This window comes from Podarcis bocagei (genome assembly GCF_964188305.1).
Source record: "Podarcis bocagei genome assembly, chromosome: 1".
In the NCBI taxonomy this organism is placed as follows: Eukaryota; Metazoa; Chordata; class Lepidosauria; order Squamata; family Lacertidae; genus Podarcis; species Podarcis bocagei.
In genome coordinates this window covers 3,767,283-3,782,260 of record NC_138125.1, presented here as the reverse complement: position 1 = coordinate 3,782,260, position 14,978 = coordinate 3,767,283, and the positions used below count along the sequence as shown (strand labels likewise).

The 14,978-nt window shown below is 46.5% G+C and overlaps 1 protein-coding gene across 1 annotated transcript in view; it reads left to right on the top strand.

The window, feature by feature from the left end:
- Nucleotides 1–344: 344 nt before the first annotated feature.
- CDKL1 (cyclin dependent kinase like 1) overlaps nucleotides 345–14,978 on the top strand; it is a 34,079-nt gene continuing 19,445 nt past the window's right edge. Inside the window, exons 1-3 of the mRNA XM_081196485.1 lie at nucleotides 345–395; nucleotides 1,194–1,358; nucleotides 4,520–4,774. Coding sequence (XP_081052611.1) covers nucleotides 4,607–4,774 — 168 coding nt within the window. The 5' untranslated portion in view covers nucleotides 345–395; nucleotides 1,194–1,358; nucleotides 4,520–4,606. The remainder of the gene's footprint in view (nucleotides 396–1,193; nucleotides 1,359–4,519; nucleotides 4,775–14,978) is intronic.

The following is a 14,978-nucleotide window of genomic DNA, read 5'->3' as shown; positions in this document are numbered from 1 at the left end:
AGTCGGACACGACTAAACGACTAAACAACAATCAACCCTACAGGTCCAGTCCAAGTGGGTGCCCTTCTCCACCTCCACCGTTCCAGCTGCGCGCTGCGCGAGGAAGGACGTCGAGGATTCCTTGCCCTGCCCCGAGGAGTCTCCTGCTTCTGCCCAGCGCTTGGAGGGCAGCGACGGCGCCGCCTGCCAGTCTGTGCCAAGGCAGGGAGACGCCCGCTCAGCCTCGCTCCTCCCGGGGGCGGGCATCGCCCCCTCTGCCCAGGCTCCGCCGCCCGCCCTGATTGGCTGCTGCGCGCCTTTAGCGGCTCCGCGCAGAGCTGCGCCCGGACAGAGCGAGAGGCGACGGCGGCGGCGAGAGGAGGAGCGCGCGGAGCTGGCGGCGGAGGCAGCTGCAGGCAAGAGAGTCGGGAGGGAGGCGGGGGGGGGGAGAGAAAGAGCAAGGGGTCCTCTGAGCGCGTGCAGAGTGCCCAGCACCGGAGGGTTGCGCCAGCCCCAGGCGGCATGCCGCTCTCCTCCCAAACTGCGCTCAGATGCTCCTCTGCGCTCTTGCAGGGCGGCTGGCTGCATCGGAGCCGACTTCTAGGGAAAGGTCCCTTTGCCACCCCCCAAATTAAATATTTGAAAGTGGTGCCCCCCTAAGTTGATAGGCACCTTTCAGATGATGTGCGTGTACTGCATCTTGTGATTATGTGGGACGGAGCTTACCTGCCCCTACCTAATATATTACTCAGCTTGGCACCGCTAGCTGCTCGGAGGGGAGAGTGCCCCTGGGCATGTGCAGAGGGCCCTTTAGCGTGGGGACACTTTTCCTGCTCCAGGAGGAACTACCAAGCTGCTTCGGAGGGGAGGAGGGTGTGCCAAGAGAGCCTCTGCCCGCCTCTTGGCTGGCAACAAGGGAGGTGGTCCCAGCAGAAGGGGGCTGGGGGGCTGCCTTTCCTCCTTCTGCCCTTTTGCCCCTTCCCGGTGGCGGCGCAGGGTTCCCGCTGCGGGCGATGCCCTTCTCACCTCCTGTGCTCCCAAGGAGGCTCCTTCCTTCTGCAGACAAGGAAAGTGATCCACGAAACAGGATCCTGCCCGCCTCCTTTCTAAGAAGAGGCCCTTGGGGGTTTGCTGCTGATCTTGAAGCTGCCCGCAGAGCCTGCCTTGGCAACCTGCCTTCCCCCAAAGGGCCTGAATTAAATTTTAATTTCCAGACGGGCCTTCCTTCCACAGGAGGAGGAGGAGGAGGAAGCTAGCCTGAAGATGCAGAGGCTGCTGGAGCCGCCCCAGAGATCGGCTTTCACGGCTGAAGCCACCGGCTCCTTGGCTTTGCGCTGACGACATCCGCGCCACCTTCGCCACAGGGTGCTTTCTCCCAAGTAAGTCCATCTGTGCCCAGTGGCACTTATGCCAGAGCAAATGTGCGGGCCATTGCTGGCTTAGAGGCACGACTGGCTTCTCGTGGTGCTGGGAAACCTGCTGGGAAACAGCCTACAGTGCTAGATGCTCGGGTGCGCTATATGAATTAATGTTGGCAACAGGGCCAGAATTAGGTTCAATGCGGCCCTCAGCTCCTGAAGGGAACGGGGCCCTTTATATGTCCAGCTTTAAATTGTCGCTGTTTTTGTGTGTTGAATATATGCTATATAATAATAATAATAATAATAATAATAATAATAATAATAATAATAATAATTTATTATTTATACCCCACCCATCTGGCTGGGCCTCCCCAGCCACTCTGGGCGGCTTCCATAGAAACCAAAAATACAATAAAATATCACACGTTAAAAACTTCCCTGAACAGGGCTGCCTTCAGATGTCTTCTGAATGTCAGGTAATTGTTTATCGCTTTGACATCTTCTGGAAGGGCGTTCCACAGGGCGGGTGCCACTACCGAGAAGGCCCTCTGCCTGGTTCCCTGTAGCTTTGCTTCTCGCAATGAGGGAACCGCCAGAAGGCCCTCGGCGCTGGACCTCAGCGTCCAGGCAGAATGATGGGGGTGGAGACGCTCCTTCAGGTATACTGGACCGAGGCCGTTTAGGGCTTTAAAGGTCATTTATGGACCTAATAGGTATCTCAAGCCATTTGCCCATGTTGCCCTGCAATCAGTCCATGCAGAATGTAGGCACCCTGTATATAGAAAGGAAGAAAGCAGTGATATTTTAGGGAGCAGGCTAGCAGGCGGGGCCCATGACTTGCATCCTAGGAGCCTACACAACACAAAACACTGTTGCTGTACGTAGGTTTTATTTTATTTGTTTTTTATCTTGTATTTTAGAAATGTACATCCAGGGGTGTTTTTTTTCCATTGAATTTTTTTGTGGGCCCCCAAGAGAGTGGGGCCCTAAGCTAGAGCTTGTCTAGCTTATACAGTGGTACCTCGGGTTACAGATGCTTCAGGTTACAAACTCCGCTAACCCAGAAATAGTACCTCGGGTTAAGAACTTTGCTTTAGGATGAGAACAGAAATCACGCAGCAGCAGTGGGAGGCCCCATTAGCTAAAGTGGTGCTTCAGGTTAAGAACAGTTTCAGGTTAAGAACGGACCTCCAGAACGAATTAAGTTCTTAAACGAGTATGTTAATGCGGCACTGGTCGGCAATGAGATCTCCTTGATAACTAAACAAACGATTACTCCGTCTTTCCACCTGGCGCTTTTGCAAACAGAACAGGATTCGGAAAGCAAATAACCTTCTTCTCATCTCTTAACAGCAGCCTGGGGTTGTATTGCCAAATTCTGGAAGTCTTAATAATTTGGACTGTTTGGCAAATCACCCTCTGGGAAGTGATGTACTGTATCACAAACTAAGAGCTTAAATGGCTGTTTTTTAAATACATGGCATGATTTTATTTCTTACTCAAATATTGAGGCACCTGGTCATTCAGTGCCATCAGTACATGCAAATGTCTGGCTCATTTAAGACTATAGAGAAACTTTATTCTCAGTAATGATGGCATTCACAGGTGGAGATAACTTATTTATATTTATTATTTGTAAGGGGAATCTTTGTGTAAGTTAATACTTTATTATTCCATTAGAGCTGTGCTGTGTCTTTGAACTTTTGTCCTTCCAGGCTGTGACACTTTATGGTTTAAATTTTCAATTATTTGTCTTACGTTTGCACTTTTTTTGTTAACAAATCAGTAATATATCTACATATTTAAAATGAATGGCCTTTGGCAATCTTAACCTCACTTAAAACAATTTGAAAATGTAGAACAACACTATGACGCCATCACTGTGGAGACTTCATTTTATTTTTCAGTTTTTCAAATTAACAATAATAATCATCAAATACCATTGCATACATAGTTGTTTAGACTTCCCTCCTCTCCTTCCTTGGTTCCCTATACAAACATTTTAAAAACTTCATCTCCTTTTACTTATCACTCTCTATATTTCTTCCAAAATCACCTTTAAACTGCTAGATTTTAAATTAATCCTGCTAAGGTACTTAATTGTTTACAGTTTTAGATAGTCCAAATATCTCCCCCATTCTTTGTTTAAAAACTCTTTCTTCTTGATTTCTGAATCTTCCCGTAAGTTTTGACATTTCTGCGGAGTCCATTAACTTCGCCATTCTTCCTTTGGAAGACTTCATGGGTAACACAAATGACTAGGTACTCCTTGCTCCAGGGAGCGCACAGAGTGTAAATTTTGTCAGAGGAGTGAGATTTGAAGAGGAGGTTTTAACCAGACAAATGCAGCTGTGTATTAAGCTGAGTTTCTGTAGCTCAGCTTACCCCAGACTGGATCTCCCCAGATGTTTTGATCTACATCCCCCATCAGGTTCAGGGTTGGCGAGAGTTGTACTGTACTCCAGAACATCAATAATAATAATAATAATAATAATAATAATAATAATAATAATAATAATAATAATAATTTATTATACCCTGCCCATCTGGCTGGGTTTCCCCAGCCACTCTGGGCGGCTTCCAACAGAATATTAAAATACAATACAGTGGTGCCTCGCAAGACGAAAAGAATTCGTTCCGCGAGTCTTTTCGTCTTGCGTGGTTTTTCTTCTTGCGAAGCACGGTCCGTCGCAACTGCGCCTCTTCAAGCGGCTTTAAAAAAAAGCGCAAGACGTTTTCGTCTTGCGAAGCAAGCCCATAGGGAAATTCGTCTAGCGAAGCAACGCAAAAACGGAAAACCCTTTCGTCTAGCGAGTTTTTCGTCTTGCGAGGCACCACTGTAATCTATTAAACATTAAAAGCTTCCCTAAACGGGGCTGCCTTCAGAAATCTCCTAAAAGTCTGGCAGGTTTGTAAACACTGTTGTATATATAATGAGTCCAGTAAAAAAGAAAGGCGTTGTTAAAAGAATTCCCTACTCCTGCTAATTTGTATCGCACCTCCAGGACCCCGTCCATTTACAAAAAAGAAAAAGGCACCAAAATGGATTTTGCATGATCACAGAATGATGGAAAGGGTCTGCTATAATCTGTGTTCAACTCCTGTTTTCCTATGAACTCTAAAGTTTCTGCAGCTTCTCACAGAGTGTTTTCTGTTGTGGTTTGCTCTCGTTTTTACAGGTTGAAGACGTCTCTGGTCGTCTGAAGGATTCAGATACCCAGAAGGATAAATTAATTGCTGGAGGGTATTTCCGTTTCATATTTGCAATGGAGAAATACGAAAAGATCAGCAAGATTGGCGAAGGCTCCTACGGGGTGGTGTTCAAGTGCCGGAACAGGGACACGGGTCAGATTGTGGCCATCAAGAAGTTTCTGGAATCAGAAGACGATCCCGTTATCAAAAAAATTGCCCTTCGGGAGATCCGCATGTTAAAGGTAACTTCGTCAGAACCCTGTTGTAGGGAATCCAGTTAAACGAGGGGCTGCCTACAGATTCATTTTCCCACAAATTAAATAATGTTATTCTTTTTAACCGATCTTATTGACCGAATGATTTTAAGATCAAAAAAGAAGACGAAATCATCAGCACATCACAGCATAGGTATATTCCCTAATACCCTAACTTTTGTGGAGCTTTGTTTGATTAGAGATCTGCCCTGGGAAATTTGGGCCGGTGCGAAATTTAAAGCATGCCTGTGCTTTGGTTCTGGTAATCTTTTGGAACCTGCAAAAATCTGATAGATTGGACTACTGCAATGTGCTCTATGTGGGGCTACCTTTGAAGGTGACCCGGAAAATACAACTAATCCAGAATGCAGCAGCCAGACTGGTGACTGGGGGCGGCCGCCGAGACCACATAACACCAGTCTTGAAAGACCATCATTGGCTCCCAGTACGTTTCCGAGCACAATTCAAAGTGTTGGTGCTGACCTTTAAAGCCCTAAAGGGCCTCGGTCCGATATATCTGAAGGAGCGTCTCCACCCCCATCGTTCTGCCCAGAAACTGAGGTCCAGCGCTGAGGGCCTTCTGGGGGTTCCCTCCCTGCGAGAAGCCAAGTTACAGGGAGCCAGACAGAGGGCCTTATTGGTGGTGGCGCCCGCCCTGTGGAACGCCCTCCCACCAGATGTTAAAGAGATAAACAACTACCTGACATTTAGAAGACATCTGAAGGCAGCCCTGTTCAGGGAAGTTTTTAATGTGTGACATTTTAGTGTATTTTTCGTCTTTGTTGGAAGCCGCCCAGAGTGGCTGGGGAAACCCAGCCAGATGGGCAGGGTACAAATAATAAATTATTATTATTATTATTATTATTATTATTATTATTATTATTATTATTATTACTTGAATGCAAACCGTATCAAATCACTGCCCCATCCCTAATCACGGCATCCCTGCCTGCCATCCTTCCTTTTTGGCAAACTAGACAAAGCTTGCTAGTTTGAGAGTTGGCGTCAGAAGCTGCCATTGGCCAAACATTGGGTCTGGCAAAGGGCGACTGGTGTGGCCACCCCATTCTGCCCACCCAGCTTTTGCACAGTTTCTGCTGCGCAGGAGAACTTCCCCGGGGGTGTGCACCTTGAAGATCCGATCTCCCTCTAGCCCAGGCTTAGCCAACCCGGCGCCCTCGCACTACAACCTCCATCATCAGCCCCTCACAGCATCTTTCTTTTTTTTGCATTTCATTTATTTATTAACATTCTTATATTACAGCAGTAAACGTCGTCATATTACATTACAGGACTGACTATAATATAATTTTCAACATGTATACAAAAATTATATACAAATTTAATATACCTAGAAAGAAAATGAAACAAAAGAAAAGAAAGAACGAAGGAAAAAAACAAAAACAAATTTTTCCAAAAATCATATACATACCAACACACTAGACTTCCTGTCTTTCCCATTGTATATTCCTTTTTTACAAATGAATGTACTCTTATTATTGTACATTTCTTTACATATCATCTCTTACATTCCTATATCAATATGTGAACTTAGCCTTATTTCTCAACTCAGTCTCACTCCAACATCAATCAAATGCTAGCATAGATAGCGAACCTTTACTGTATTTTTGAACGTATGTTTTATATCTATCCCACTTTTCCATAAATTTTTGTTTTGAATTGCCTCTCAGGGTTTTTGTTAACTGCGCCATTTCAGCAAATTCTTGGAGCTTGTAATGCCAGTCCGTTATTGTCGGGGCTTCTTGTTCCTTCCACCCCTTTGCCACCAGAGTCCGAGCTGTGCCCGTTGCACATAAGAGCCCCTGACAGCATCAATGCTGGCTAATTTGGCCTGTAAGGACATATCCCACATCCCGGCTTTGTCTCAGGGTGGTTTTCTGAGCTTAAGGGATGTGAGAGCTGAACGCAGCCGTTGCTGTTTCCCCCCTTGCTAAGGATATATTTCCCATCTCCCCTCTTTGTTCTGAACGGTTTTAAAGTCCAGCTTGGTGTCCCAGGGTGCAGGAATGTGTCACCTAGGAAACATTAGGGGGGTGCCTGGGGGCGGCTTTTCCTGGGAGACACTGGCCGAGCGCGCTAACTAAGCCATCTTACTCTGTGGCTCCTAATCTCTGGTTTCATCTTGGCGCATCTCCCAGAGCCCTTGGCATTCTCGCCCGCATTGTTGTAGGAACACAAGGAGCAGGCGGTGTGGTCTCCTTGGGCTGAATGGTCTGTGCTATGCTCCCAGCAGGGAAGAATAAAATTGTAGAGTTGGAAAAGGGCCTCCCAGAGTTATCTAGTCCAACCCCCCAAAATGCAGGAATAGGCATCTGTCCCTTACGGGGATCAAACCTGCAACCTTGGCGTTATCAGCGCCACGCTCTAACCAGCTGAGCTATCCAGGTCCAGGTATCACCTTGGGCAGAGATTTCCCTGAACCGCAGTGTAATGTCCGGTAGGGGAACAGTCTAGCTAGAAGAGCTTTGTTTGCTCATTAATATTGTGAAATAATAATAATAATAATAATAATAATAATAATAATAATAATAATAATAGGGACGCGGGTGGCGCTGTGGGTTAAACCACAAAGCCTAGGGCTTGCCGATCAGAAGGTCGGCGGTTCAAATCCCCGTGACGGGGTGAGCTCCCATTGTTCAGTCCCTGCTCCTGCCAACCTAGCAGTTTGAAAGCACGTCAAAGTGCAAGTAGATAAATAGGTACCACTCTGGCGGGAAGGTAAACGGTGTTTCCGTGCGCTGCTCTGGTTCGCCAGAAGCGGCTTGGTCATGCTGGCCACATGACACGGAAGGTGTACGTCAGCTCCCTTGGCCAATAAAGCGAGATGAGCTCTGCAACCCCAGAGTCAGGGGTCCTTTTAAATAATAATAATAATAATAATAATAATAATAATAATAATAATAATAATAATAATAATTTATTTATACCGATAAGAACAGAACACCAGCCCATCAGGCCCCTCTAAGTGAAGCATCCTGTTCTCACCGGGGCCACCACCAAGCAGGAGTCGAACACAAGAGCAACTCTCCCCCCCCCCGCCCCGGGGTTTCCAGCAGCTAGTGTAGCCTTATTGGAGTTCACCGATTGGGTCTGCGTTGCTCTGGGACAGGAGGAAGGAAGTCAAATGACACCGAGGTTTGGTTCAGAGAAAGGGTTCTTTATTTTTGCTCTCCGGAACAGCAGAAAGGCACTTGCGTGGTCAGTCCACAGCAAGTCCAAAGAAATGAGGAATTTCATGCAGTATATATATCCTCCAGGCACCCTCTCCCCCCTTCCCCAGAAATCCAACCACGTCAGCCTATACACGCAGGTTGACATCACATATGTTCCTGCTCCGGTACTCTTAACCATAAAAGGGTATTCCTTCCTGTACTTCTGACCATAAAAGGGTATTCCTGTTCCTATACTCTTATCTTGGAGCAAGAGGTCACCATCTCCAAGAACACACTCTGGCGCTGTTCCCGGACTAGGTCTGTGCGTCAGAGTGTGGTAAGATAAGACCCAGACATGTCATCCCTACTCCGCTGGAACAGCCAAGGTCATCCTTGCCGTCACAAACTGATAAAGGAGAGGGCTCTGAGCACTTGTTTCTACAGCCGGGTTTTTGTTTATACATTGACTCAGAGCTCATTAATGGATTTTAGCTAAGGAAAAATAGGGATTTTGGTGCCCATTTCAAACTGCCTGCACAGTCAGTTTTTGGGTTTGGGAAACCCATTCCTTCACTAGTATTCAGAACTCCCTCCTGTGGCAGAGAGTCCCACAGTTTAACTACGTGCTGCATGAAGAATGGGCTAGCTACCACCCTCTCCCTTTGTCCACTGTGTCACAGGCGCAAGGCTAGTCGATGACCCAGACTATGCAAATGGTAGCCTGCAAATGAAAACACATTCTGCATATTATTATTATTATTATTATTATTATTATTATTATTATTATTATTATTATTATTATTGGTGTTTGTTTATGCCACGTAACTTTGCCATAATGGTGTGAACACATTGATTTCCGCCAATCCTTGGACAAATTCGTAGATAGTTCCTGGGGAGTCACAGTGCTGTCTTGTTTCTGGGGCTTCCTATCAATGGCTCCCCCCACCTAAGTTTTCTGTTGTTCTTATGTTATTGTATTTTAATGCTTTGCTGGAAGCCACCTAGAGTGGTTGGGGAAACCCAGCCAGATTGGTGGGGTATAAATATATTATTATTATTATTATTATTATTATTATTATTATTATTATTATTATTATTATTATTATTATCTGTAAGCCGCCTTGGGTCCCTGTCATGGAAAAAAGTGGGGTATAAATAAATATTTCATCATTTCAACAATAATTTCAAGCAAGAAGCTTTGCAATCAGAGCCTGTTCCTTTTTCATCAGCCTTGCACTCTTAAAAAAAAGGACCGTTCCTGACACGCTCTTCTGGCCTGCAGATGTCTGCATAACCTTTATCTGCCACATCAGAGTCGCCGTTTCCTTGGTGCAAGATTTGCCGTGGGTGACAGCCGTTACCCACCGTGGGCTGTGCCTGCCATAAGTCTTCCGTATACAATACCCTGGCACAGAACTTGAGTCGCTGCCCATCAGCTAAGAGCTGGAGATTCGGCCGTTCGCAGGAATTTGCTTATTGTCAAAGCACAGAATTGTACAGCAGGAAGGGACCCCGAGGGTCATCCATCCCAACCCCCTGAAATGCATGTCGTTCCCATCCAACCTCTTGCTTGAATGCATCAAAGTTCTATCCATTCCAGAGACACCTGAGGCCTGATAGAGCCCGGCAGAATGGAAATGTTTTCTGCAGGCATTTAAATGTTGGCACAGAAGGGGCTCGCTCAATCTCTAGTGGCACAGGGTTCCACAGGACTGGGACAATAACCCTAAAGGCTCGGTTTCTTGTTATTGTCAAATGAGCCTCATCAGCTTGGGAAATGACCAAAGGTGCTCCTGCAGATGATCTCAAGGATCGAGCTGGGATAGAAGGGTTCAGGGGGGGGGGTCCCCGAGACACCCCGGTCCTAAGCTGTTCTGGGCTTTGTAAATTAATACAAAAACCTTGAATCCGGCTTGGTAGTTAAGTGCATCAGCTAAGCCTGCCTTCCCCCAAACTGGGGTCAATATCGGATGTTGTTCCTTTTAATTAATTATTATTTAATCAATAATTAAATCAATAATTTAATTAATTATTAATCAAATAAATAAATAAATTATCAATTTAGTTATCGAATTAATTAATTAATTATTAAGTTACTTATTAATCAAACTAACAATTTAATTCATTATGAATTTAATTAATTTGTTTATACGTGCAAACAAAAGTAAAACAAGCACAGTATTTATGTATTTTTGAAGCAAATTCTTCGCTGTGGAACTCACTCCCACTGGAGGCAGTGATGATCACCAACCTGGGTGGCTTTAAAAGAGGACGAGACAAATTCAGGGAGGAGAGGACTATTAATGGCTATGCTCTGCATCTAGTCAGAGGCAGTGATGTCACTGTTGCAGGAAAGCCCAGGAGGAGAGAAGGGAGTCGAGAGTGGATTTCATGCTCTTTATTCAGCTCATAGGGGTGAGGAGGAACGAAAGTTTCCCCAAAGTATCTGCTTTATATCCATTATTTACACAATGGGCCCCACGTGATTGGCTAATTCCGGAATTCTCCTGTAGGCCAATCAGGTTGTGGATTCACTTCTACCTGGAGCTGGATTGGGTGGCTCCTGCAGACCAATCAGACTGCTGCATTTTGGATCCTATTCAACTCAGTACATAACAGGCAGCCTATCTCAACCTGTGGGTCCCCAGCTGTTGTTGAACTACAGGGACGCGGACTTATAAAAAATATTGGGGGGGGGGGGCCAGGAAAGCTCATGAATAATAAATAAGCTCATGAATATGCAAATAAAGTGGCGCCGCCTCCTCGTGAGCGAATAGGGGAGAGCGTGCTGCGCCTATTAATCAGCTCCGAAGGAAATTGGGTGGAGCTTTTGCTCGGGAGGGAGGGCAGGAGGCATGCAGCCCGACCCTGTGCATTTTGGGCTGGGGGAGGGGCGGCGGTGGCGCTCTGCTGGAGGGGCGCCCGAGATTATTGGGGGGGCGGAGCCCCCCCAAATGAATTTTTGAGGGGGCTCGGGCCCCCTCAAGCCCCATGGAGTCGGCGCCTATGTTGAACTACAACTCCCATCACCCCTAGCTAGCAAGGCCAGAGCTCAGGGATGATGGGAGTTGTAGTCCAACAACATCTGGAGACCCACAGGCTGAGAATTAGTGCACTAGGGCATTTGGTTGGCCACTGTGAGTACAGGATACTGGACTCAATGGGTCATTGGCCCTGATCCAGCGGGTTCTCCTATGTTCTTAAGTTCAGCAGGAAGCTCTGGAACATGCGCTGATGGTATGAAACAGTGTGCCCACCCGAAAGCCTTTGCAGATGCCAATGGCATTGACTGTGTAGGACCATCCTTAGCACAAATAATAATTAATGCTTAATTTTTAAAAAGACTTTGGTGGTCCCCTTTGGCCGACCAGTTTGTGTGTCTTGGTGGAAACCAGCTTCCTTCGGTGGGAAACTTTGGCCCTCCAGATGTTGAGGAACTGGAATCCAGTGGCATCTTGTGGGCTAGAGATTCCTTTTCCCTAGTCTGCTGTCCCCAGTGCCCGAAACCCTCTTGCCGAAATAATAATAATAATAATAATAATAATAATAATAATAATAATAATAATAATAATTTATTATTTATACCCCGCCCATCTGGCTGGGCCTCCCCAGCCACTCTGGGCAGCTTCCAAAAGAATATTAAAATACTATAATACATCAAACATTAAAAGCTTCCCGAAACAGGGCTGCCTTCAGATGTCTTCTAAAAGTTTGGTAGTTATTTTTCTCTTTGACATCTGGTGGGAGGGCGTTCCACAGGGCAGGCGCCACTACCGAGAAGGCCCTCTGCCTGGTTCCCTGTAACTTGGCTTCTTGCAATGAGGGAACCACCAGGAGGCCTTCGGCGCTGGACCTCAGTGTCCAGGCTGAATGATGGAGGTGGAGACGCTCCTTCAGGTATACTGGACTGAGGCCGTTTAGGGCTTTAAAGGTCAGCATCAACACTTTGAATTGTGCTCAGAAACATACTGGGAGCCAATGTAGTTATTTCAAGACTGGTGTTATGCGGTCCCGGCGGCCGCTCCCAGTCACCAGTCTAGCTGCCGCATTCTGGATAAATTGCAGTTTCCGGGTCACCTTCAAAGGTAGCCCCACACGTTGACTGCGTAAGACCATCCTCAGCACAAATAATAATTAATGCTTGATTTTAAAGACTTTGGTGGTCCCCTTTGGCAGACCGGTTTGTGTGTCTTGATGGAAACCAGCTTCCTTCGGTGGGAAACTTTGGCCCCCCAGATGTTGAGGAACTGGAATCCAGTGGCATCTCGTGGGCTAGAGATTCCTCTTCCCTGGTCTGCTGTCCCCAGTGCCCAAAACCCTCTTGCGGAAAGATGGGTGTGGGTCTCTAGAGCCTGAGGAGAAACCCAAAGGTGGCGGCAGCAGCAGCAGCTCAGGCCAGGATGCCGGGTGACAAATGTGCCTTCTGGCCATACACCCGTCGGTCAACAAAACGAGAAAGGCGATGGGGCCGAGTGGGGAACGTTTGCCAGCCTCCGCTCTGGGTTGCTTCTGGCAAGTGTGGGCTTGCTGCTCCGCCATCTCTCAGAAAACACCTTCTCAGTCAATAGTAACAGATTGTTTGTTTGAGAAGCGGAGAAGGGCCGAGCAACGGAAGGGCTTGTCCGACATCTCAGGCAGCTGCACGTTCAGCAGGGGGAAACAGGATTCCTGATCAGTCATTTTTCAGCCGTGTAAATACTTGCAGGACAAAGGCCCCAGTGGCACACAGAAGCCCGGATCAGGCAGATTAAAGAGGCCCTGCTGTTTATCTTCCTTTTTTCTCCCTCTCTCTCTCTCTGTTTGAGATGCAAATGATGGGTTTTGAAATATATGGGAGGCAGGAGAGCAAGAGCCCTTTCTCCTCCTCCTCCTCCTCCTCGCTGTGATGTTTTTAGCAGCTCTGTGTTGAGCTGGGCATTAAAAGGGACTTTAAAAACTTAAGATAATCAAAGCTGGGTTTCTGCAGCTGACAAAGGGAAAAGGCGTGTTTATTGGAGAATGGAGTTTGCTGGTGAGGAAGGGAAAAACTGATACATGAGAGAGGCCAGATTCATGGGAATTCATGCCCACGTTTAAAATGGAAAGATTTCACTTATTCATTTCGTTTTTCATTCATCCCATTTGTTGTTTTTTTAGTCGTTTAGTCGTGTCCGACTCTTCGTGACCCCCTGGACCAGAGCACGCCAGGCACTCCTGTCTTCCACTGCCTTCCGCAGTTTGGTCAAACTCATGCTGGTTGCTTCAAGAACACTGTCCCACCATCTCGTCCTCTGTCGTCCCCGTCTCCTTGGGCCCTCCATCTTTCCCAGCATCAGGGTCTTTTCCAGGGAGTCTTCTCTTCTCATGAGGTGGCCAAAGTTTTGGAGCCTCAGCTTCAGGATCTGTCCTTCCAGTGAACACTCAGGGCTGATTTCCTTAAGAATGGAGAGGTTTGATCTTCTTGCAGTCCATGGGACTCTCAAGAGTCTCCTCCAGCACCATAATTCAAAAGCATCAATTTTTCAGCAATCAGCCTTCTTTATGGTCCAGCTCTCACTTCCATACATCACTACTGGGGAAAAAATAGCTTTAACTATACGGACTTTTGTCTGCTTTTTAAGATGCTGTCTAGGTTTGTCATTGCTTTCCTCCCAAGAAGCAGGCATCTTTTAATTTCGTGGCTGCTGTCACCATCTGCAGTGATCATAGAGCCCAAGAAGATAAAATCTCTCACTGCCTCCATTTCTTCCCTTTCTATTTGCCAGGAGGTGATGGGACCAGTGGCCATGATCTTCGTTTTTTTGATGTTGAGCTTCAGACCATATTTTGTGCTCTCCTCTTTCACCCTCATTAAAAGGTTCTTTAATTCCTCCTCACTTTCTGCCATCAAGGTTCCTTTTTCTCCAAAGAGCTCAAGGGGGACTGCACATTTCTCTTCCTCCTCAATTAATTCCCACAACGACCCTGTGAGCCAGTGACTGGCCTAAGGTTCAGGGCCAAGTGGGGAGTTTCATAATTTTGTTGTTGTTGTTTGTTACTAAGTAGGACGTCCTTATTTTCATCATAGAGATATTGGAGGGCATGTGGTTTTAACTGATTTTTATTGTCTTTAGTTACTCATATATTGCTAAGATATTGTTGTAATTACGGTAAGTGGTATGCAAATTGTTGAAATATATATATATATATATATATATATATATATATATATATATATATATATATATATATATATGTAGGTTTTGGTGTCTTCGGGTGTCTTCCCGTGTAAGAGTTGGGGTGTCTAGGCGACGTTTCGACGAGGTCTCACTCGTCATCTTCAGGCTGGTGCTTTCGGCTTCTTGTTACTAGAACAGAGCAGGATCTCAGTGTTTGAGTTCCTATAAATACTGTTGAGGGGGTGTGGTGTATAGCCTCCAACGTTCTGGGCAGAGAGGAAGTTCCTAGGTTAATGTGCCTTTTCTTCTTTTGTTCATTAATTACTTGAGGGATATCTTGAGTGATTACTTGAGTGATATTCTGAGTACCACTTAGGAGGGTCATTAGGTGTGGATTAGTTGCTAAAGCTTTCGTGTCTTGACCTCTTGACCTTGTAAAGAGTTTTTCTGAGAAGATGGCTGTACTGCACTTAGTTGTGCTCTGGCTTGGCTTCGTGTATAGGGGCGAGCTGTGGTTTTGTGCCCTGTGCCAGCCAGATCTGTGTAGGGATTGCAGGGGGGTGCAGCATCCGGAGGTGCCACTATGGTTTGGCTACTGGATGGTGTCTGTAATTTATCTGTGGAGAGGGTCTGGGTTTGGGTCTGGTGTGGTTGATTGGAGATGGCGTTCTGTGTGCCTCTGGTTCTGGTGTCGGTTTTTGTGGGGAGGGCTAATTTCCAGATGTCTGGCAGGCGGGACGTGTCGTCACGCTTGTTCATGTTGTGTTCATGTTGTCCCTCACAACATGAACAAGCGTGACGACACGTCCCGCCTGCCAGACATCTGGAAATTAGCCCTCCCCACAAAAACCGACACCAGAACCAGAGGCACACAGAACGCCA